This window comes from Cherax quadricarinatus, chromosome 34 (genome assembly GCF_038502225.1).
Source record: "Cherax quadricarinatus isolate ZL_2023a chromosome 34, ASM3850222v1, whole genome shotgun sequence".
NCBI lineage: Eukaryota > Metazoa > Arthropoda > Malacostraca > Decapoda > Parastacidae > Cherax > Cherax quadricarinatus.
This window is the reverse complement of record NC_091325.1, coordinates 1,477,922-1,503,926: the sequence shown is the minus strand read 5'-3', so window position 1 is coordinate 1,503,926 and position 26,005 is coordinate 1,477,922. Positions and strand designations below refer to the sequence as shown.

At 37.9% G+C, this 26,005-nt stretch overlaps 1 protein-coding gene across 25 annotated transcripts in view; it reads right to left on the bottom strand.

Moving 5' to 3' along the window:
* Positions 1-26,005, bottom strand: part of LOC128693696 (ribosome-binding protein 1) — a 110,816-nt gene that overhangs the window by 67,297 nt on the left and 17,514 nt on the right. For 20 of the 25 annotated variants that reach the window (XM_053783493.2, XM_070091092.1, XM_070091099.1 and 17 more), the window contains exons 6-12: positions 23,503-24,287; positions 18,972-19,070; positions 14,459-14,589; positions 14,207-14,318; positions 13,021-13,104; positions 7,539-7,628; positions 6,858-6,887 (exon numbers count right to left, since the gene is read on the bottom strand). In XM_053783493.2, the coding sequence (XP_053639468.2) occupies positions 6,858-6,887; positions 7,539-7,628; positions 13,021-13,104; positions 14,207-14,318; positions 14,459-14,589; positions 18,972-19,070; positions 23,503-24,287 (1,331 nt within the window). The remainder of the gene's footprint in view (positions 1-6,857; positions 6,888-7,538; positions 7,629-13,020; positions 13,105-14,206; positions 14,319-14,458; positions 14,590-18,971; positions 19,071-23,502; positions 24,288-26,005) is intronic. The other 5 variants (XM_070091098.1, XM_070091107.1, XM_070091093.1 and 2 more) reach the window with 4 other exon arrangements.

Sequence of the window (26,005 nt, the reverse complement as noted above, 5' to 3'; positions counted from 1 at the left end):
TAGTACCATGGTAAGTTAAAAGAAGGAGGGGAAAAATGATAAAAAATGAAGAAAGTCTTACACTATCTTGATAAAATAAAACCCAACTGTTGTACTCGTCTCTATAACCATGTCTTCTAAAAGAACACCTAAATCAGATGTTAATTTCACAAATTTAATTCTCTTTAATTTAACTGAGGATTCAGGAACAATGAATCCTCACAAGAAAAAAATTAGTATATGCCATTATTGGGAGAAGCAAGGTGAATTAAGGTTATAAAATTGCCTGAGTATTTCTAACCCACAGAAAAAATTATTATTTACTATCTGGGCAGTCATGTGCTTTGATCCATCAAGGAATATATACTATGATATTAATATGAAGTGCTAAACCACAGTGGGTTATTCAGTGCAAGGAGTAGCAGGTTCCCATCCAGTGAGATCACATTGTGGGCCAGAGTCAAAATGCAAACACAAGGAGGAAAACCTCTTAAATTATAAAAAGGGGAATTGACACAGTTACTTTTTGCTGATGATACTGTGCTTATGGGAGATTCTAAAGAAAAATTGCAAAGGTTAGTGGATGAGTTTGGGAATGTGTGTAAAGGTAGAAAGTTGAAAGTGAACACAGAAAAGAATATGATGATGAGGGTATCAAATGATTTAGATAAAGAAAAATTGGATATCAAATTGGGGAGGAGGAGTATGGAAGAAGTGAATGTTTTCAGATACTTGGGAGTTGACGTGTCGGCGGATGGATTTATGAAGGATGAGGTTAATCATAGAATTGATGAGGGAAAAAAGGCGAGTGGTGCGTTGAGGTATATGTGGAGTCAAAAAACGTTATCTATGGAGGCAAAGAAGGGAATGTATGAAAGTATAGTAGTACCAACACTCTTATATGGGCGTGAAGCTTGGGTGGTAAATGCAGCAGCGAGGAGATGGTTGGAGGCAGCGGAGATGTCCTGTTTAAGGGCAATGTGTGGTGTAAATATTATGCAGAAAATTCGGAGTGTGGAAATTAGGAAAAGGTGTGGAGTTAATAAAAGTATTAGTTAGAGGGCAGAAGAGGGGTTGTTGAGGTGGTTTGGTTATTTAGAGAGAATGGATCAAAGTAGAATGACATGGAAAGCGTATAAATCTATAGGGGAAGGAAGGCGGGGTAGGGGTCGTCCTCGAAAGGGTTGGAGAGAGGGGGTAAAGGAGGTTTTGTGGGCAAGGGGCTTGGACTTCCAGCAAGCGTGCATGAGCGTGTTAGATAGGAGTGAATGGAGATGAATGGTACTTGGGACCTGACGATCTGTTGGAGTGTGAGCAGGGTAATATTTAGTGAAGGGATTCAGGGAAACCGGTTATTTTCATATAGTCGGACTTGAGTCCTGGAAATGGGAAGTACAATGCCTGCACTTTAAAGGAGGGGTTTGGGATATTGGCAGTTTGGAGGGATATGTTGTATATCTTTATATGTGTATGCTTCTAAACTGTTGTATTCTGAGCACCTCTGCAAAAACAGTGATAATGTGTGAGTGTGGTGAAAGTGTTGAATGATGATGAAAGTATTTTCTTTTTGGGGATTTTCTTTCTTTTTTGGGTCACCCTGCCTCAGTGGGAGACGGCCGACTTGTTAAATAAAAAAAAAAAAAAAAAAAAAAATTAGTATTGTGGGATTTTCTTACACACACACACACACACACACACACACACACACACACACACACACACACACACACACACACACACACACACACACACACACACACACACACACACACACACACACACACACACATTTTTTTTTCAGTGGTCTTTTGTTATGCTCAAATTTAGGATTTACAGAGCCTATAAGAATGCAACTCCTCCTGATACTGATATTTTATTATCATTTCTTGCTAACGTCTGATACCTCAGTCATTAGGCCAAAATAGGGTAGTGTAGGCGTACAACTAGTACACGAAGATGAGAGGCAGCCAGACTAATGGAAAGATAAAGACAGAATCGACTGATGTACAAACTTAGGGATGGATGGATAGATGGACCAACAATGATGCTGTCTTAACACAAGAGTTTACTATGAGAAATTAAAATTCTGCTACAACAATTAGTACATTTAAAGCCAGTTAACTCCATAAACTGTACAACAGAGGTTTTCAAAGAACTAGTACAAAAATTTGCTATTAAGTCCTTGAGGAAAAAATCTGAATTGAAAAATGAAAATATTTAAATTAAAGAAATTTAAAATGATTACTCCTGTAATGATATGTATTTTCTATAAAAGGTGGCTTAATCCTCTACACCACTGATGCCAGGGTCCTTCAAGTAGATTTACGTTTTAGGCACAGCTTCCTCAGATAAGCTGCGAGTGGTAAATTTTGATGTGTATGTGAGAGAATGGGTCTGGGCAGTGAGTGCACAATATCAAAATGCTGCCCCACAATGCATAATGGAAAAACAAAGTTTGACTGTGTTTGACCTGAATAGAAACTGAGGTTTTCTAGAATGGTTTTTATGGTTTTATTGGCTGTTTCTTCATAACACTGCATAGAATGGAATATATACTAAATGACAATTTTGGTTGATTTTAGAACCAGAGATAGCTTGAAATTGGGCTCTAAGTAATGGAAATATTTTTTTTTCAATTTTCATGAGGACAGGTAAGGCCCCCTACACCTCACAGTCTGTTTTATTGGGTTTTACTAAATCAGATTCAATTACTGGGATGCCGTAAATCATGACCAATCATTCCTGGTTATAGTATTTTTTAATCCAAGAAATAGGGAAAATCTTTAATTTTTCATGATTATGAATTCCAAAGGGAAGACAAGTACAGTGGTACCTCGAGTTTCAAACAGCTCCTAACTCGAACAATTATGTAAGCATATTTTTGCAAGTTTAGGTAGTAGGTTGGTAGACAGCAACCGCCCAGGGTGGTACTACCGTCCTGCCAAGTGAGTGTAAAACAAAAGCCTGTAATTGTTTTACATGATGGTAGGATTGCTGGTGTCCTTTTTTCTGTCTCTTAAACATGCAAGATTTCAGGTACATCTTGCTACTTCTACTTACACTTAGGTCACACTACACATACATGTACAAGGATATATGTACATACCCCTCTGGGTTTTCTTCTATTTTCTTTCTAGTTCTTGTTCTTGTTTATTTCCTCTTATCTCCATGGGGAAGTGGAACAGAATTCTTCCTCCGTAAGCCATACGTGTCGTAGGAGGCAACTAAAATGCCGGGAGCAAGGGGCTAGTAATCCCTTCTCCTGTATATATTACTAAATTTGAAAGGAGAAACTTTCGATTTTCCTTTTGGGCCACCCCACCTCGGTAGGATACGGCTGGTACGTTGAAAGAAAGAAAGAAAAAAGATTTTTGCAAGTGCTTTTGCAAGTGTATTTTTGAGGGTCTGAAATGAACTAATCTAATTTACATTATTCCTAATGAGAAGAAATTTATTTGGTATCGGCACTCGAACAGCCTTCCGGAACGAATAAGTTAGTAACTAAGTATCACTGTATAATATAGGAGAGGCCTGAGACACTATTAATGAAGAAAAAATGCTTTAGTACATGGAATGTCAACAATGTATATTTTGGACTGTTTTAGAAATAGAATAGTTTTTAATAGTGTAAAACTAGCCAAATTACCAACTTTTGTGCACTTAATATTGTACTATCTAACAGCTGAACGGACAGTTTCTTGTGCTCAATCAACAGAAAGGAAGGCATACTAGGAAAATATCCAAGAATCTGGTTGAACAGAGCAGTGGAATTGGCTTAAAATAGGTCTCAAACTGGGTGAAATATCAATACATAAACTGCACCCAGACCAATATCTTTGTGCCTACGTAATTCCATAAGTTTTCCATCCCATTTCGTACTTTTGGTGTCATTACTTTCAAAAAAGTTTCTCTACCAGTTCAGATTTTTTTTTTTTAAATGTGGACACAGAGTAATATTAATTTGCGGAGTCTGGATAGTGAAAAGGTTAAAATTATCTTTCCAAAAAGGAAACCTACAATTCTCAGATGTAAGTGGTTACAAAAAATGTGATTAATTACTACAATGGACTACAAGTAATGCATTGCACTCTGAGATCAGTCAACCCAACTTAGTCTTTATATACATACACATTGTACCTTACCCAAATAATGTATGCCATAAATCATTACTATCAAAACCTATGTAGGCAGAATGCTACACAAGGCTACCAATTCAAGAAAAACTGACCTTGGTCTGCTACTATTAAACTGCCAAGCCACAAAGTTTTGCTAGCAAGAATGATGGGTTCAGCAGTGACAATACGTATTTAGCACTCCTGCCTCAAGAAGCAAGTTTTACCATCTGGTACTTAAGTGTACTACTCTCTGCCTTAACTTCACGTTTTTCACTAATTCCTGTTTTATCATGTATCTAATTTTCCCCTCACTTTCACTTCACACTGAGCAATGTATATAAAGAAAAAATGCCATATATAAAGGTATTTAAGTTAAGCCACAGAAAACCAAAACTAATAATTTTAAGAAAATGCTCAATTTCATCCAGTTTGAACTATCTTAACTGTTCCCCTAAGATACCATCCCTAGTGAATGTGTGTATGAATGCCAGTAAAGCTCACATTGATATACCCGGGCCCTTTAGAAGCCCCCATGTGCATCTGCTCAGCCTTATACATGCTCCATGTATGTATGAACTCCAGACATGAACCATGTATGCCGAGGACTATACATGCTCTAACATTCATATGCACAGTTCCAAATATGCTCTTACATACAAATGTTCAGGTTTGTACATGCTTCATTTATGAATGCCTGGGTCTGAATATGCTCCATATATGCATGCCCAGGCCAATATGTGCCCCAAACAAATTTTTTTTTAGCATTAAATATTTTAGTTGAAATTAAAGACTCCTCATCATGGTGTACATGCTACGGACTTTCCATAAAATTATAACACTTGTGAATAATTTCCTAGTAACCAATTTAAGTATTACTAATACAGTACAGTATTACTATGCCTGAGTGCATACATCCTCAGTATGCCCAGGCCCTTATGCACTTCATGTATGGCCAGCCACATATTGTACATGCCTAGACCTATACATTTCCCATGTATGTATGCCTGGACCCATAAATGCTCCCTGTATGTATTCCTATGCTCATGCTCCACATATGTATGTTTGGGCCCATACATGCTCTATATGTATATGTATGCTTGAGCCCATACATAAAAACCAAAAGCACAAAAGAGTGAGCATAGTGGCAGTCAACAGAACATGTATAGTACAGTACTAATAAAGTTAACCCAATAGCACAGTTCAAGTACAGAATTTTCAGGAAGACTGGTGGCAAACTTGAAATTTACATACATTTAGACATGCCCCTTAAATATAGTACGAGTCGCAAAGTGTGCACCTGGACAACCGAGTACGTCAGTCAGCTCTGAAATTTCATGGATTTTGATTATTCAAAAGTTTTACTGAAGTCTCTCTTGCAAATAATTTTAGTAGTATTCATCAAGAAAACATCTTGATTTTCTTATGAGTAAAATTTACATCCAGGAAAAAATAATTGTTGCTTCTTTGAAACAAAAACTGTACTCTAACATTCTGGAAGATACAGCATGCTAACATTGTTTTCACGAACTGATGATAGTGCATAATAATATATCTGAAGACTGCAGTGGCAATGATACCAGTAGAACTCTATACAAATTATTATTAATGTTTAGTAAAGAAAACTAGAAACAAAATGCATGAAAATATACAAAATCCATGTCAGGCAACTGCTGGTAATTCTGTCACTAGCTAGTGTCTTATTTCACTCCAACTGCTTTTAATGAGAAATATGATGTGACAAATGATAATACATGTGTACAGACAGTGTAAATATCTCAATACCTGATGGCAAGAGTGTTTCTCTTTCAGGTCACCCTGCCTCAGTGAGAGACTGTCCAAGGTTGCATAGTACTGCTTGCAAGGCTTAAATTAGCACATTCTAACATTAGCCACCAGTTTAAAGGCTCATAGCTTCCCCCCCCCCCACTGCAGAGTATTTGGCATAAGGATTGACAAATATCCATTATACTGTACCCAATGATATATGGCATCTATAGTTTACTGGTCTGCAATTACCACTTGTACTGTACCCATCTAATGGGCTCATGACTAACCTCTGTACTGAAACTAGTTCAAGGACTAACAATATATTATATTCATGAAGGAGCACTAAACTTATTGAGGTTCTAAAGCATCAGGGAGAATGGGAGGCATTCAAGTTCAATCCAAAAAATTTGAGTGGTTCAATTCTTTGGATCAACAGCCTCTCACTGCCATCAAGGAACCTCAAAGAAGATTTTAAAGGCCCCCAAACCACCACCCATAATGTACCTGGATTAAAGGTTTACAACTACCCCTCTACTATACCAGTGAAAGGGTTCACAACTATACCCCATACCATACCCAGTTTAAGGATTAAAGCATGTCCACAACAATTACAGGTGTAAATTCATCGATAACTAGATCCAAAAATTTTAAAATGGCATAAGAAGCATTCATGAGACTAAAAGATATTATATAGCTGGGTGTCCACCTCTAGTAAGATGAGGACTCACAATCTAGAACAGAATAAATGGGATTGAGGGAAAACTCTTACTGTATATACATATGCTGATATGATAATAATAATATATTGGTGACAAGAGCAGCTGTTGCATTTTAATTATGTTTATGGTAGGCAATTAAGATAATTCACAAACTTCATTTATATAATTTAGTCCACTCTTGAAAGTCACCCAAACTTGATCCCCGGAACCTTGTTCTTCAGTTTAGCAAGTGATAAATGTGAGCAATTTAGGACAGCATGACTGACAAATGGTTTACCTGGTATGTCTTTTTCCTAACAGGAAGGGCCTGAAATGGGAACAACTGCTGTAGGAAGGTGCTGATCCTCCACATTCATTGATAAAATATTTGACTCAAATTACCACTTTTTTGATCATTAAACTGCAAAGGAAACTGTACCCACGAACATGCAGAACAAAACGTCTGCTGCTGAGTTAGTAAAGAGGCAGGTCATTAAAAAAACTGGGACAATTACTTTCTACTTAGCCTGCCCTTATACTTTTAAATAGTTTATGTATGATTTATCTCTAATCCCCTTGCCTCTCCTTCAAAGTCATAAATCTACTAGTACTTCAGTACATACAATTTGGGTACAATATATACATGTAAAAAATTTAAAACCCTTAAATTTTTATATAAAGGAAAACAAATACAGGGAAGTAAAAAAATATAAACTCCAAAGCTCATTCACAAGTAATCTGACTACTGCATTCAATCTTCAAAAATAATTATCTTTCAAAAAAGAGAAAATATCAAAGTACACAAAAAAAATGTTCATTTAGGGTACATGCAGTGCTCCATCTCTCAATCATCAACAATGAATCAAAGCTCCTCTGCCTTCTCCATTAGGTCAAGTACAAAAAATAAAATACAAAAATCACTCACAAACATGTAATATCACCTACTCCCCCATCCCCCAACAAAAGCAAAAGTACTCACCAGTGCATCATCTACAACAACTTCGGGGAAAATTCTTCTAAGGACGGCACGAACCTTTGCTTTCTCCTCCTCTACTTCACCAGAAGCCTCCTTCAGAAAATACGTTACATTAATGTCAATAAATGATAGAGCACTACAAGCAACAGCTGTGATCATATTGTATTACAATAATCCTAAGAGCACACTTTAAACACCTCAATATAACCACTAGCAAATTAACCTTCTGTACCTATGCTTACTTCCAATCATGTTAGAAATTAGCAGCTGGAATAAAAATCTTATTATAATGTATCCAGAAAAGTTAAAAGCATAAAAAGAAGACTTTCTTAAAACTATGATAAAACTGAATCAAAACAATGATAAAATGAATTAACACCCCAAATAATAGACTATGTAGGTATTGAAACAACTAATACATTAACCAATTACAAATTACTTCCATTTAAATGTCTTGTGATAAATGCTACCTATGCACCAAGTTTACCAGCACAAACTATGCAAAACAATTCAGTTGAGTGCTTCAGACTAACTGATGGATTGGCAGTCCTAAGTTTACTAGCTCATGTCTGCCACTGCACCACATGACCTCCACGCCACTAGTTCAAGCAATGAGCATTACACTGAATTATTTATATTTGTTTACTATGAATTTTTGTACATAACTAAGAGGTACATATTGTACCTATAAGTAACATTTACAAAGTAAAAAACACCAAGAAACATTGGAAGGTGACAAGTTTGTGCCACTGGTTCTCCAGTAAACCAAATTAATAGTATTTATACCCCTCACAGAAAATGAATAGAACATTTCAAGTACAGACTAAATGCACACATGCCAACTGATGCTCAACACTTCTGACTGAGAATGCATCAGAACTTCTGTAATCACAGTGTGAATGAGCCATCCACCTCTACTAAATATTTAACAGGAAAGGAGCACACTGAAAGAAAACTTTATTCTAACAACAGTAGGTCCTCTGTACTGAACCTTGTTTATATTATAATGGATAAGTAACTTCAAAGTAAAGAGCCGAGGAGATTAAGGACAAATGCCAAGAAATTGGGCCACCGACATCAGAACAGTAACAACACTAGGGACACTAGATTAGTATTACTACTACCAGTCATGATAGGATTGCTTAACCTATCAGGGTTTCAAGTGCCTGGAGGAAGGGAAGATCAGGTTCAATCCCTTTGATCATGAGCCCTGAATTCGCATCAAGAGACCTCCCTTGAGAGGTGAAAAAATCATAATAAATGCACCTATTAGTCAAAGTAAGTTGTGGAATTTTGCTAGTGGTGTCCATAGGTATGTATTGCACTGCATTTTTTGTACGTTTACCATAAGGTTATAAAAAGCTGTTAGAGAATCAATGATTCAGTCAATCTGAGAAAATGAGGCAAAGATTAAAGCTTGTGCAACAAGGAATCCTCAATGTGATGGTTGGAAAATGAGGAACAGGTCATTACAGTTCAATAACACAAGGTTTACTAAATGTGTGGATTGAAAAAGAAAGGTGTTTCACTTGAAGGTCTTATTACTAAGCAACAAGCCTGCCTAGAATGGGCCAGTAGGCCTGTTATATGGAGGTCCAATGCCACAGCATGGGTGGCTGAGGCCTCCTCCTCTCAGTGGATTAAGCATCCTTTATTCCTGAAGTAAGGATGTACTTGTACCTGAAAAATCTTGTTTTCATGGTTTTCCTTGCCTTTGATCATTGTTGTAGTCATCCTCAACTCCTGAAGGACATGGGGCCAGAGGTTAAGACTCCTTTTATCACCAAATGCAACATTATTGATGCAACCACTGGATCGACGATTTATTGAAGTACAGCCTCTCCTTACTTAGTGACATACTTGTTTACCGACGCATTGGACTTACAATGGGCTCTCTGACCAGTATTCACACCTAAATAATGTATATTAGAGCTGGAGTCCTCTATTCTGTTTATTTCAATATACAGTACACTACTGTATAAACAAAAATATTCCAAAGGTGACATTAAACAATATCAAAGATGGTTGACACAAACTCACTACCATTATTGCATGCTCCTCACTCAGCGACGAATTTAACAACATGGTCTCGGGAATGGAACGCCATTGTTAAGTGTGGAGAAGCTGTATTCAAGTGCCACTACACATGCAATGTAATGCAGAAACTAGTGGCAGCAATCGATAAGACAGTGGAGTGCCAGAGCTAAGTTGAAAATTTAACACTGCAGATGCACTCTGCACAGAAAGTACTGGCTCATGTACCAATATGGCCATGTGAGGTGAATGATTTCACAGGTGTTCCATCGGTTGAAAGATTCAGGAAACTCTTTGTTATGACAAGGAGAGTGCCTGGTAAGTGATTTGAAGATATGCAGCAAAATGGCAACAATGAGCTCTTGGAAGACAGTGAGGAGGAACCAACTGCAGAGGAAATTTTGCAGGAATTAAATTCCCAGATGCAAAGAATAGAAGACAATGTGGATGAACCCAGGCCTGAATAACCTGTGTTTACACTGCAAAAGATACAAGAGTCACTGCAAACTGTTGCCAGTCTTACAGACTCGTTTACTGAAAAGGAGCATGACTCATCTCAAAGTATTGCTGTAAAGTGCTCTGGAATAGGCAGTACATCTCCTGTATAAAGAACTGCAGGGTAAAAACAAACTGCATATGACAGTACCTGAGGACTGCACTGCAACAATCAACTGATGAGGCTTGTATCAACATCACAAAATCCCCAACCTTTGACCAAAACTCAAAATTTTGTCAAATTTCTCCACTGCTGACATAACCCTAACACCACTGGAATTTGACAAAGCAATTGACAGCATGCCCACGCACTTTGCCCCATGCCCGGATTTGTAGAACTCAAGTGTTCATCAAGAACTTGAAGAAACCTCTTTCACATGCCTTAAATATTCTACGGAGAGGGAGCCTTGACCTGGTGGGTCATCCCAGTCACTAAAAACAGTGGATATAGCCCTACTCCACAAAGGTGACAAAGCAACAGCAAAGAATTATAGATTCATAGCACTAACTTCACATATAAAAATCTGTGAAAGGGGTTCTAAAAAGCAAGATCCCCAACCACTTGATTACCCAGCAATTGCACAACCAAGGGCAACACAAGTTCAAAGCAGGTTGCACCTGCCTCTCAACTACTGGACCACTACGACATGGTCTTAGATGCGTGAAGGACAAACAGAATGCAGATGTAATATGTATACACAGACTGTGCAAGCCTTTGACAAGTGCGATCATGTGTAATAGCACACAAAATGCATGACAAAGGAATAATTGGAAAAGTGTTTAGATGAATCTAACTTTCTAACCAACAGAACACAGAGTAATAGTAAATAGTTAAGTCAGAAGTGGCTACAGTGAAAAGCTGCAACACAAGGTGCATTACCAGCCCTGTCTTTTTCCTCATTCTCATATCTGAGACAGATGTAAGCCATAGCACTGTCTTCCTTTAATGATGATACTAAAATCTGCACAAGTCATCCATCAAGGACAATGCAAATCTCCAAGTGGATATAAACCAAGTCTTCCAATGGGCCACAAAAAACAACATGAAATTTACTCTGCCATGGAGAACTTGAGAAAATAAAAGCTAAATCGGAGTATAAAACAAATTCTAACACAACAGAGCAGAAAATTCACGTGAAAGAGTGAAAGACATGGGAGTGATAATGTCAGAGGATTTCGCTTTCAAAAACCACAACAATGTCATTACCACATCTGTTAGAAATAATAGGATGGACATTGAGAACTTTCAATGATGATCCTCTTTAAGTCACTTCTCTTTAGGATAGAATACTGCTGTACACCAACAGCCCCTTTATAGGCAGGTGAAATTGCAGATCTGAAGAATATACAGAGAAATATCACTGTATATAAGTAAAAGTTAAGCACCTCAATTATTGGGACTGTTTGAAGTCCACTGGCCTGTATTTCTTGGAAAGCAGGCGAGAAAGATGCGTCATAATTTACACCTAGAAAATCCTAGAGGGACTATTCCAAAATTTGCAGTCTTGGCAGGCAGTGCAACATACCCTCAATGAAAAGCAGGGGCATCATGAGTACAATAAGAGAATGCAGTGACTGCTCAACTGCCTCCCAGCATACATAAGGGGTATTACCAATAGACCCCTGACTGTCTTCAAGAGGAAGCTGGACAGATACCTAAAGGCAGTACCTGATCAGCTGGACTGTGGTACGTACACTGGACCGTGCGAGACCAGTAGTAAAGGCCTGGTTGATCAGGCCCTGATCCACCGTGAGGCCTGGTCCTGGACCGGGCCATGGGGGTACTGACCTCCAGGACACCTAGGTTAGTTCAGTAGGGTCACAGCTGCACTCTCCATTGACTTCAAGATGTTATACATCCCCAACTCAACTTGAAGTAATAAATACAACAGTATACAGTAATAATGTAACCAAATTTTAGCTACATGTAATAAGTCTTAACTGTTTGAACCTCACTAGAATTCCCAGGTATTTCACAGAGCAGTTTGGGTTTTTTAGTGGTCCAAGGAACTCAACCCCATTTTGAAGTTCATGATTTGCAGAAACTGATAGCGCATTTCTCAGGAACATAACATGTCTGAATTATTAATGTCCTCTGCACATACAAAATTCATATTTACACAAAATTTAATTGTACTAGAAAGTCTAAGACCCTATACAGGAATATTACACAACAAATGTGTCTACCACAGTACAAAAGAAAAAGTGCTAAAAAATCCATTCTTCAAAAGTAATCGTGCTCACGCACTACATTCTACATTGCCAAGCACTTTTCAATTAAATAACTCTTGTGTACTGCATTCTAAAAGTCCCAAGGACAAGAAAAGCACTATTAGCAAATAACAAGAGAACTAGAATGGTAAATCCACTCAAATTAACAGATTAACAACCTTCAGGTTTCATGTTAAATTCCAACTAATTCAGAACACTAAAAACATGAGTCAATCCAATCTATACATTTACCTAATATTCATTTGTACTACTTCTCTTTTAATTAACTACCAGCTAGTTCAAAAACATACTTTATTCAAAATTTATTTCAATTGAAGCACCTTACTGAGTACAAAGAAGAGTTTCAAGTTAAATCTATAAATCAATGATTCTTCACTTCTAAAGACTTCAATATTATTTCTAACCCAGAAAGACCACTATAAATGTTATTGCTCACTAGTCACAAGAACATTAGTCCACCCTCTATATGTTCATTGGAGGCAAGATAATATCAACTGTCCACTAAAATTTCTTCTTTACCATGGTAACATGACAACTGTTGAGCGTGCAGGACCAGCACGTAGAAGCTAGTTTATTATAATACGCTACCAAGTTATTTAATCCACTACAGTTCACATTTTTGTTTTACTTCAAAACCTGGAGGTTGTGTAATCTCAAACAAGGAGCTTACTGCTCATCAGACCTTGCAAAGCTTTTTGTTTACTAACAGTAGAGCAGCACTTACATCCACCTGCTTGAGTCTAGCCATCAGTTTTTCCTCTGTGCTCGTTAAGGCCTCCAGGACTTTGTGGTTCTTTTCTCGTAACTCCTACAAGGCAGGGATTAACAACACACACTGTTAGACTTGAGGGAATCTAGTACTGGATCTCATGAGGTTAAGTAACAAGCTTGTTAACAAATATTGGGGTATAGGCATTTCATTTAGTTATCCTCTTATGGTAACTCAATTTCATATATCAAATTTGAAAAATACTGTGCATGAATTGTAAGTACAACTTCTTGTAAACAATAAGATCAATGGATACAGAGTGGCCACACAAAGCTAAATCTCAGGTGTGAAAGCAATTCCAGGCTGCATTAGATTTCAATCATACAGTGCCCTAGAAAGCCCACACAGTAATACATGACATGCGTACTGGCCTAGGTCTGCTGATGGACGACTAAGTCTCATGGGGCACAGGCAATAGGAGCAACACTAAGAGGCAAAGGGGAAATTCTACATACAACCACATTGTGACCAAGTGTATTAAGCTTACTCTCGGGACATGTCTTTAGAGCCACAAGTGAGCCAAGCAAAAATCAATCATGGTTATTGTTATTTCACCCTCAAAACAGGGGCATAGACTCAAGCTTATCTTAGACAAACAAGTACCCGAAAGAAATGAAGATAATTGATGTGCATAAGCTCTTCACAAATCATATTTCTCATTAAAGTTAAAAAAAAAAAAAAGGTGCAACATGCCAGATATTTAATTCTGCCAACTAGATATAGGTTTATAAACTGCATGAGAAGAGGTGGATTACAGTATCATCTAATAAAACTGATTTAAAAAAAAAAAAGGGGGGGTCACCAGTTAAGTGGTTCCTCTTGAATCAAACTTACAATGAATTACACTACCAATAATCAAGGTCTACAAGATCAGGTACACCATTAGAATCAACAAGAACTGGTAACCACAATTCAACTTGCCAGAAGTAAACATCTAAAAGTTATTAGTGGAACTTCCAAGCTTATCAGAAAAAGTGAAGACAACCATACATAAAACAAGTAAAATATTAGGGAGTAATAATACAAAATCTTACATCTTAATTTACAACCATGCAAGTTCCAATTGTGGAAGCATCAACTAGATATTGGGTGTAGTATGATAAAGCACTGCTGGCCCAGGTAAAACAAAAATAATACTCACATTGTTCTTCGCTCTTTGGCTCTCTAAATCTTCTTTTAATCTTGAAATTTCTTTTCTCAAGTTTACTACTTCAGATAACTGTTCTTCTATTAGGATTTCTTTCTCCTTCACTCTGTAATGATAATTACTTAATAAACCCAATAAACATTTTATGTTAATAGCATCTAATCCCATTCTTTGTGACAAGACATTTCAGATGCCAGAAGACATTCAAGACTGCTTTTGGCATATTAAAAAATAGCAGAGGCTTACAATGACACTAGGTGGGCGGTGTCAGAGGCGAGGGTCTGTTCCGCATGTACATCCCCATTTTCTTGCCCTTCAGCGGCTGGACGGACACTCTGGGATGCTAACGACTCTTTTTCCTCCTTTAGCCGTTCAATCTAACAAGAATGCAAACTTATAAATGTCTGACATTAAAAGCCTACTAGCTATTGTTCTAAATGAAGTAGCAAAATATAATTTGTAATTTATAAACCATTTCATGCATGAAGATCATCAACTTTTATTTCTCCCTTGGCTATTCATTTCAGAAATCAATAACACAAGCAGTGAGCTTTTGAACTTAAAAACCAATAAGGTATTCACTGCCCAGAGACAACCACAAAAACTCCAACTGGTGCTCAGAATTAATGGGCAAGATATAAGCGACTATTGGCAGAAAGGTGGGCTAGTGCAAAGATGAGTAGTGGGGGGGTTGAAGAGGGTTGGAATAGTTTTAAAAATGCAGTATTAGAATGTGGGGCAGAAGTTTGTGGTTATAGGAGGGTGGGGGCAGGAGGAAAGAGGAGTGATTAGTGGAATGATGAAGTAAAGGGTGTGATAAAAGAGAAAAAGGTAGCTTATGAGAGGTTTTTACAAAGCAGAAGTGTTATAAGAAGAGCAGAGTATATGGAGAGTAAAAGAAAGGTAAAGAGAGTGGTGAGAGAGTGCAAAAGGAGAGCAGATGATAGAGTGGGAGAGGCACTGTCAAGAAATTTTAATGAAAATAAGAAAAAATTTGGGAGTGAGTTAAACAAGTTAAGAAAGCCTAGGGAAAGTATGGATTTGTCAGTTAAAAACAGAGTAGGGGAGTTAGTAGATGGGGAGAGGGAGGTATTAGGTAGATGGCGAGAATATTTTGAGGAACTTTTAAATGTTAAGGAAGAAACAGAGGTAGTAATTTCATGCACTGGTCAGGGAGGTATACCATCTTTTAGGAGTGAAGAAGAGCAGAATGTAAGTGTGGGGGAGGTACGTGAGGCATTACACAAAATGAAAGGGGGTAAAGCAGCTGGAACTGATGGGATCATGACAGAAATGTTAAAAGCAGGGGGGGATATAGTGTTGGAGTGGTTGGTACTTTTGTTTAATAAATGTATGAAAGAGGGGAAGGTACCTAGGGATTGGCGGAGAGCATGTATAGCCCCTTTATATAAAGGGAAAGGGGACATAAGAGACTGTAAAAATTATAGAGGAATAAGTTTACTGAGTATACCAGGAAAAGTGTATGGTAGGGTTATAATTGAAAGATTTAGAGGTAAGACAGAAAGTAGGATTGCGGATGAGCAAGGTTTCAGAGTGGGTAGGGGATGTGTAGATCAAGTGTTTACATTGAAGCATATATGTGAACAGTATTTAGATAAAGGTAGGGAAGTTTTTATTGCATTTATGGATTTAGAAAAGGCATATGATAGAGTGGATAGAGGAGCAATGTGGCAGATGTTGCAAGTATATGGAATAGGTGGTAAGTTACTAAATGCTGTAAAGAGCTTTTATGAGGATAGCGAGGCTCAGGTTAGGGTGTGTAGAAGAGAGGGAGAATACTTCCCGGTAAAAGTAGGTCTTAGACAGGGATGTGTAATGTCACCATGGTTGTTTAATATATTTATAGATGGGGTTGTAAAAGAAGTAAATGCTAGGGTGTTCAGGAGAGGGGTGGGATTAAATTATGGGGAATCAAATTCAAAATGGGAATTGACACAGTTACTTTTTGCTGATGATACTGTGCTTATAGGAGATTCTAAAGAAAAATTGCAAAGGTTAGTGGATGAGTTTGAGAATGTGTGTAAAGGTAGTAAGTTGAAAGTGAACATAGAAAAGAGTAAGGTGATGAGGGTATCAAATGATTTAGATAAAGAAAAATTGGATATCAAATTGGGGAGGAGGAGTATGGAAGAAGTGAATGTTTTCAGATACTTGGGAGTTGACGTGTCGGCGGATGGATTTATGAAGGATGAGGTTAATCATAGAATTGATGAGGGAAAAAAGGTGAGTGGTGCGTTGAGGTATATTTGGAGTCAAAAAACGTTATCTATGGAGGCAAAGAAGCGAATGTATGAAAGTATAGTAGTACCAACACTCTTATATGGATGTGAAGCTTGGGTGGTAAATGCAGCAGCGAGGAGACAGTTGGAGGCAGTGGAGATGTCCTGTTTAAGGGCAATGTGTGGTGTAAATATTATGCAGAAAATTCGGAGTGTGGAAATTAGGAGAAGGTGTGGAGTTAATAAAAGCATTAGTCAGAGGGCAGAAGAGGGGCTGTTGAGGTGGTTTGGTCATTTAGAGAGAATGGATCAAAGTAGAATGACATGGAAAGCATATAAATCTATAGGGAAAGGAAGGAGGGGTAGGGGTCGTCCTCGAAAGGGTTGGAAAGAGGGGGTAAAGAAGGTTTTGTGGGCTAGGGGCTTGGACTTCCAGCAAGCGTGCATGAGCATGTTAGATAGGAGTGAATGGAGACGAATGATACTTGGGACCTGACGATCTGTTGGAGTGTGAGCAGGGTAATATTTAGTGAAGGGATTCAGGGAAACCGGTTATTTTCATATAGTCGGACTTGAGTCCTGGAAATGGGAAGTACAATGCCTGCACTTTAAAGGAGGGGTTTGGGATATTGGCAGTTTGGAGGGATATGTTGTGTATCTTTATACGTATATGCTTCTAAACTGTTGTATTCTGAGCACCTCTGCAAAAGCAGTGATAATGTGTGAATGTGGTGAAAGTGTTGAATGATGATGAAAGTATTTTCTTTTTGGGGATTTTCTTTGTTTTTTGGGTCACCCTGCCTCGGTGGGAGACGACCGACTTGTTGAGGAAAAAAAAAAAAAAATTAGCGTTGAAGTCAAATGGAAATTTTTCATTTCATTTTTCTTTCAAGTAGGATACACCTTCATGTTTCAATGTTTTATCTTTGCATTACTAAATAATAATTTTTTTTTTTTTTTCAACAAGTCGGTCGTCTCCCACCGAGGCAGGGTGACCCAAAAAAGAAAGAAAATCCCCAAAAAGAAAATACTTTCATCATCATTCAACACTTTCACCACACTCACACATTATCACTGCTTTTGCAGAGGTGCTCAGAATACAACAGTTTAGAAGCATTATTATTTTTTTATTATTATCACACCGGCCGATTCCCACCAAGGCAGGGTGGCCCAAAAAAGAAAAACTTTCACCATCATTCACTCCATCACTGTCTTGCCAGAAGGGTGCTTTACACTACAGTTTTTAAACTGCAACATTAACACCCCTCCTTCAGAGTGCAGGCACTGTACTTCCCATCTCCAGGACTCAAGTCCGGCCTGCCGGTTTCCCTGAATCCCTTCATAAATGTTACTTTGCTCACACTCCAACAGCACGTCAAGTATTAAAAACCATTTGTCTCCATTCACTCCTATCAAACATACACAACATATCCCTCCAAACTGCCAATATCCCAAACCCCTCCTTTAAAGTGCAGGCATTGTACTTCCCATTTCCAGGACTCAAGTCCGACTATATGAAAATAACCGGTTTCCCTGAATCCCTTCACTAAATATTACCCTGCTCACACTCCAACAGATCGTCAGGTCCCAAGTATCATTTGTCTCCATTCACTCCTATCTAACACGCTCATGCACGCTTGCTGGAAGTCCAAGCCCCTCGCCCACAAAACCTCCTTTACCCCCTCTTTCCAACCCTTTCGAGGATGACCCCTACCCCTCTTTCCTTCCCCTATAGATTTATATGCTTTCCATGTCATTCTACTTTGATCCATTCTCTCTAAATGACCAAACCACCTCAACAACCCCTCTTCTGCCCTCTGACTAATGCTTTTATTAACTCCACACCTTCTCCTAATTTCCACACTCCGAATTTTCTGCATAATATTTACACCACACATTTTCCCGAGGAGCAGCCAGCCCTGGTAATACTGTGTGAAGTTGTTACAGGGCTGAGTAAGCCTTCACAGAATTTAATAACTAGTTGTTACCACACTATACACATCCTTTTGACTAAGAGCAAGGACTTATACCTCTAATAATTCACTGAATAAGTATACCTTCTCAAACGTTCAGTCAGTTCCAAGAAATGAAAATGCTATGTGAGCAGTTTTAACAAGGTACTTAATACATACAGGGCAAGGGGACGAGGGTAAAGGAACTAAAAGTTCAGGAGAGTATTTATCCTTAAATTTACGTTCAAATACAGTAGAGTACAACAGCCATTTGACATTCAAAACAGCCATACTTGTGACACTTGCCACATAAGGCAACATGATTCAAGTTGCAGCTTTCTGGGGAAATACGAGATATAAGTTTGGACAGAAGTGGTAATGAGCAATGAGGTGCCAGATGGTGTTAATTTTATCTCACAATTTAAAACTAAAAGAAGTCAACAGTATAAATGGTACTGTAGTACAAAAATCTAAGTCATACAGAGAGAGCTTTGGTAAAATATTAAGATACCATAAAATTCTTTAAACCTCAAAATGCTCAAAAGTCGAAATGACTTTCAAACTTACCCGAGTATTTTGGTCTAAGACCACTTGGCGTACACTACGAAGTTCAGATTCCACTTGAATCAGTCTGGAATCTACCTCAGCTTTCTCGTGTAAGGTTTCCTGCAAAAAAGGAGGACAACAACAAAGCACAATATAATACTCCCATCAAGAAAATCTACAAGCAAACTACTGCACAGTACTAATTCCACTTTTTAATATCCCACAGAATATAATATGCAAACAAGTTTTCCCTTGCAATGCAACCTTCACCTTAACACTTGCCAATGTGCTTCTGTGTTTACCCAGACTAGATTTTAATCTATTTAAACAAGAACAAGAGAGCAATCACTTCAGTTTCATTAATGCAGGTGATAAATGAAATGAACAATAGTACAAGATGAAGAGAGCCATGAAAAGTTTGATAAGCTATTCTGCATCCATGGTTCAAAACTTAAGAGGCAGGACTGAGAACTAGAGCTCACCTAGGTACCAATATGTAAACTGCACCCAGACCATTAACTTTGCCTTTACTTAATTCCAAGTTTTCCATCAAATTTTGTACTACTGATGCTATTCTCTACCATTTCAGAAGAATTATTTTTTAACATGTAGACACGGCCATTTTAATTTTGGAGGTTGTGATTGTAAAGGGGTTATAGGCCCCCCATTATCATTTATCCTTGGCACCCCAAACTTACCTACTATGCCCTCTACAACAGTTTCTTCTACTTTAGCATTTAGGTCCCCAACAACAATTACTTTCTTAGCTGGTTCAAAACTCCCTAAACATTCATTTAACATTTCCCAAAATCTTTTCTCTCCTCTCTTCCCTGGTGCATAAACACAATATAAGCATCTTTTGCATCCCACTATTTGATTTGTATAATCCTTGATTTGTATAATTTTTTTTTTTTCAACAAGTCGGCCGTCTCCCACCGAGGCAGGGTGACCCAAAAAGAAAGAAAATCCCCCCCAAAAAAATACTTTCATCATCATTCAACACTTTCACCTCACTCACACATAATCACTGTTTTTGCAGAGGTGCTCAGAACACAACAGTTTAGAAGCATATATGTATAAAGATACACAACATATCTCTCCAAATTGCTAATATCCCAAATTATACATTTACATTCCCTCTTTTCCTTCTATAACTGATAAATCAACATTACCACTACTCCTTCCTCAGCTCTAATTAAATGACCTAATCCCATTCATTTCTCCCTTCTGAAAATCTATCACCTTCAGCTTTGTTTCACTTAGAACTAAGACATCCAGTTTCTTTTCATTCATGAAATTCACAATCAACTCAAATCATCTGTACTACATCCATGCACATTCAGACATCTCAACTTTAATTTTTTTTTTTTAAATTTAGCATAGAAAGATAAATAAAAATATAATCAAATTGGGAGTGAAACTGGTAAGGGTCATACAGAACTGCACCAAGTAGACAGAGGCTTCTTACCAGGGATGGTTGTTAATCACACATCTAAGTCAGATATGGATATTAGGAAGTAAATTTTTAACTTAAGTTTAAAAGTGAAATAAACAAAGCAAATGGCAGTGAAAGCACACTCCAAACAGGAGTTCAAAAATAGACAAGACAGAGTTCAGTTATGTAAATTGGTCAAAAGTGAGAACAAGAACTGGAGCTTCTTTCACATTTGCCTTTTGTGCACCTTTTCGTTTTCTCCATCAACCACTAGTATCATTCTTATTGAAACCAGGATACTAAAACCTTGCCACTTTTTTTTTTTTTCCCCCCCCAACAAGTCGGTCGTCTCCCACCGAGGCAGGGTGACCCGAAAAAGAAAGAAAATCCCCAAAAAAGAAAATACTTTCATCATCATTCAACACTTTCACCAAACTCACACATTATCACTGCTTTTGCAGAGGTGCTCAGAATACAACAGTTTAGAAGCATATACGTATAAAGATACACAACATATCCCTCCAAACTGCCAATATCCCAAACCCCTCCTTTAAAGTGCAGGCATTGTACTTCCCATTTCCAGGACTCAAGTCCGACTATATGAAAATAACCGGTTTCCCTGAATCCCTTCACTAAATATTACCCTGCTCACACTCCAACAGATCGTCAGGTCCCAAGTATCATTCGTCTCCATTCACTCCTATCTAACACGCTCATGCACGCTTGCTGGAAGTCCAAGCCCCTCGCCCACAAAACCTCCTTTACCCCCTCTTTCCAACCCTTTCGAGGACGACCCCTACCCCTCTTTCCTTCCCCTATAGATTTATATGCTTTCCATGTCATTCTACTTTGATCCATTCTCTCTAAATGACCAAACCACCTCAACAACCCCTCTTCTGCCCTCTGACTAATGCTTTTATTAACTCCACACCTTCTCCTAATTTCCACACTCCGAATTTTCTGCATAATATTTACACCACACATTGCCCTTAGACAGGACATCTCCACTGCCTCCAACCGTCTCCTCGCTGCTGCATTTACCACCCAAGCTTCACATCCATATAAGAGTGTTGGTACTACTATACTTTCATACATTCCCTTCTTTGCCTCCATAGATAACGTTTTTTGACTCCACATATACCTCAACGCACCACTCACCTTTTTTCCCTCATCAATTCTATGATTAACCTCATCCTTCATAAATCCATCCGCCGACACGTCAACTCCCAAGTATCTGAAAACATTCACTCCTTCCATACTCCTCCTCCCCAATTTGATATCCAATTTTTCTTTATCTAAATCATTTGATACCCTCATCACCTTACTCTTTTCTATGTTCAAACTCATCCACTAACCTTTGCAATTTTTCTTTAGAAACTCCCATAAGCACAGTATCATCAGCAAAAAGTAACTGTGTCAATTCCCATTTTGAATTTGATTCCCCATAATTTAATCCCACCCCTCTCCCGAACACCCTAGCATTTACTTCTTTTACAACCCCATGTATAAATATATTAAACAACCATGGTGACATTACACATCCCTGTCTAAGACCTACTTTTACTGGGAAGTATTCTCCCTCTCTTCTACACACCCTAACCTGAGCCTCACTATCACACTGGCCGATTCCCACCAAGGCAGGGTGGCCCGAAAAAGAAAAACTTTCACCATCATTGCCACTTACTTCTTATTAAGAACCAGATGCACATTTTAACATTTCATAAAACTTACAGAATAGTAGTGCCCTCCACCCAAAAAAATGATAAAAATTCAAATTAGTAATAATCACCGACATAAATGTATACTGTATATCCAGAGTCCTACGTTACTAACACTGTTAGATCTTGTTGGAAAATATACAGACTGAGGAATTGCTACTTGCTTACTACTACTATTATCATTACTATTACTACTACCACCACCACCACCACCACAAATAGAACTGAGCACTCACTCAACTCCACTGTCAAAAATCTTCATAAAAAATACAAAAATATCTGAAATATCATTTCTGTTTACCTTTAACCTTTTAACTGTCACAGCATTGATCTACACATCTCCACTACCGCTCCACATATAGATCAATGCACTATTTTTCCTGCATGTAAATTTGGCACCAGAAGCCTGATAAGCTTAGACAATAGGGAATGAAGTTGCATACACAGTGTGTGCCATATTAAAAAAATCTGGGACCCTGTATTACCTCATGGAAACCCCAGTTCATTTGAACAACAGACAGAGCAAGCATCATGGCAAACCCTAGGGAGTCACTTACACCCCGTTGTATTAACACACTCCTTTTCAAGGAAAGTGATGTCGACCCACAGTTTTGTGGCAGCAAGTGATCAAGGAAATGCCAAGAACCTCGAAAACCCAAAGCCAAGTACCTGTGAAAATCACAAGATCTACTCTTAACTTTCTTTTTTTTTTTTTTTTTTAAACACACTGCCCATCTCCCACCGAGGAGGGTGTAAATATCAGAACAGAAAAACTAAGTAAATTAAAAAAACAAATTATTATAATCAAGGGGAAGCGCTAAACCCGTAGGATTATACAGCGCCTGGGGGGGATGTGGAAGGCATTCAGGCTTAATTCGAGGAACTGGAGCACAGATCCAATTCCCTAAATCAAGAGCCCCTCACCAACATCAAGGAACCTTCCCTGAGGGGTAAAAAAAAAACAAAAAACAAGAAAAAAAACAAGTTATCAGAGACTTCTGCAAGTGGGAGGACTCCATATTATCATCATGTGAACATGCAGTGCCAACTCTGTCACCTCATATCTCAGTAAGTACTGACCCTATATTATTTTTATTAGAACAATTAGAAAATTAACCTCTTCTTTTACAGATTTTTTTTTTTTAAATATTCGGAGTACTAGCAGGGATGCGTAGATCAACACTGACAGATAAAAGGGTTAATATAAAAATAAATGGAAGTAGTTTATCATCATCTAGATATAAAAACCAATCATTCAGGTAAACTTAAAAAAAAAAAGGCTACTGAGCAGTTAAAATATTAAGTGTATAATGCTATCTACACCCACACAAGTACATCACAAGAACTGCAATAGGACCTATGAACTATTTTTGAAAACCAAAAAAAATTAAGATCTAACCTGTAGTTTGTGCTGTAATTGTGCATACTTGGCATTATCGCTAGCTAGCTGCCCATTCAAAGCATTTCTTTCTGCATCCATGGCTGCAATCTCTGACAGAGCTTGAGCCCGAGCTGCATCAGCACTTTGTAACTGTGCTTGCAACTCTGATAACTGAGCACTTCTGGCAGCTTCTTCTGCAGCTCTTTTTTCTTCAAGAGTACTTATGTGCTCCTCATACTGTTGGCATCTTTGAGTTAGTTCTTCATGTTCCTGTCTAAGCATTTTTGTCTGAATTTCAGCATCGCTAAGTGAGGCACGTAAAGCAGTCACTTCACTTTCATTGCTGGCACTTTGCAGCTGCTCCACAAGCTGCTGTTGCTGTTGGAGCTTTGCCTGGTATTCTTGCTCTAAGGCTGTACGGAGTTCATTCAAACGTGCTGCTTGTGCTGCCTGGGCACTAGCAGCTGCTGCCTCCTGCTGACGGGTGTGATTAGCAGCAGATTCATCCAGCTGAACTTTGAGTTTTGAAGATTTTGATCGCTCTCCGTGCAGGTCTGAGCACAAGTCGGTAATCTTGGCTGTGAGAGCAGAATGAGCCTCATCTTTATCACGCAAGCGGTTTTCTAATTCTTCCAACTGTCGTTTAAGCTGTGTGATTGGATCCACTTTGCCCTTCTTTACCCAGTCACCTCCAGCGCTATTCTGCTGCTGCTTGTTGAGTAAAACATCAATCAAGGTTTGAATCTCTGTACCAGACAATGGAGCTCGTTGCACCATTGGGAGGAGCTTGGATTCACTCAAGGCTGTAAAGTAAAACTTTGCTGAGAACATAAAAAAAAAAAACTGACAAAAGCAAGCAAATTCTTGACAATTTTAACCAAAATGTTATATATTCCTTACCTCTAACAAAATTTTTTTAAATTTATTCTATTCAGTATTTTTTTTTTTTTTTACCAAACCGGCCATATCCCACCAAGGCAGGGTGACCCAAAAAGAAAAATGAAGTTTTTCTTTTTAAATTCAGTAATTTGTACAGAAGGGGTTACTAGCCCCATGCTCCCGGCATTTTAGCCGCCTCTTACAATACGCATGGCTTACGGAGGAAGAATTCTGCTATTCAGTAATATATTGTATTATACAAGTACTACAAAATTTCCTGTGAAAAGTCTTTTTAAATGTTTACCAACCCTTACTGCCTTACAACTTACCCTTATTCTCATCTCACACAACACACAGACACTTGAGAAGGAGCACAAGGACTTGCAAGAATTTTGTGAAGGATAAGGAGTCCAGGAATGGAGAGCTGACAGTAATAGTGAAGTGCTCTTCACTGAGATCATTAGAAAAAGGGTAAAACTAAAAAAGAAAACACAACGAAAGTGAAGGTAACCACAGCATTTAAGTGTAGGTAAGACGATGACTTCAATGATTTCGGAGATAAGTGCTACAACCACTGGAAATTTTACTAAGTTATGATGAATAAAATACTAAAGATGGGAGGACACCACAAGCACAGCTCTGCATCTGTAGCTAATAGGTAATTGCTACCAGTATGTAATTAGTATTTAATCATCACAAGCATCAACAGTCAAAAAGCACCTGTAAAACATACTAAATATACAGAGCTGATGAAGATTTATATATGTAAGGAACTGAGACTCACAAAGACAGGGCAATGAAGTTATAGCTGCTAGCAACTGCCAGTTATAACTTCAGCAGTTAGTTCTTCAGAAATAACCATCAGAGAGGTAAGCATGCTTTCAGTAATCTTGGTACTGGGTGAATCAACCAGACTGAATGAAGTATTAAAAAATATATAATGTATATGAAATGGGAAAAAAGAAAAGGAAGAAATAACAGGCAAGGCAAATAAGGTTACAAGAGATATACAGTAATAAATTTACAGAAAGAATTGGACCCAATAATATAAAAAAAAAAAATAATTCTTGACATAATTCCTGCCTCGGTGGGAGACTACCAATGTGTTAAAAAAAAAAAAAAAAAAAATCTTGACAGTAAAGAAAGAGGACTGTAACTAAGAGAAATATACAAATCATTCAGGAATTATTGAAACCAAGCTAACTGATCACACAAGCAATTTTCTTCAAAGTTTTCTTTTATATAAGCAAAGAATAGAGAAAAGGAGGAGAGTTATACAAGTATGCTAAGGTCTCTCATTCACTCTCTACCTTACAACAAAAGAAATAAAAACCTCTGCAGTTCTTAGTTTAACATACCAGGTAATTCATTTAAACAAAATCTAGGTATAAGAAAGCATGAAGGAATGCACCACAAAAAGAACATTTGAAAGAATCAAAACTGATCAGAAAAACCAGAATTGAGAGAGCAGCAATGTAGCAGCATTATGAAGTGATAAATGTCAAAGTCAAGGACCTGCTAAAATTATTTCACAGCCATAAACATATCTGAATTAGAAAATGATCAGATTTAAATAAAACAAGAAATGCCTCGTGGATAAGGCAGTAAACAAGAAACTTTAAAATATTCCAGCAGATTCTAC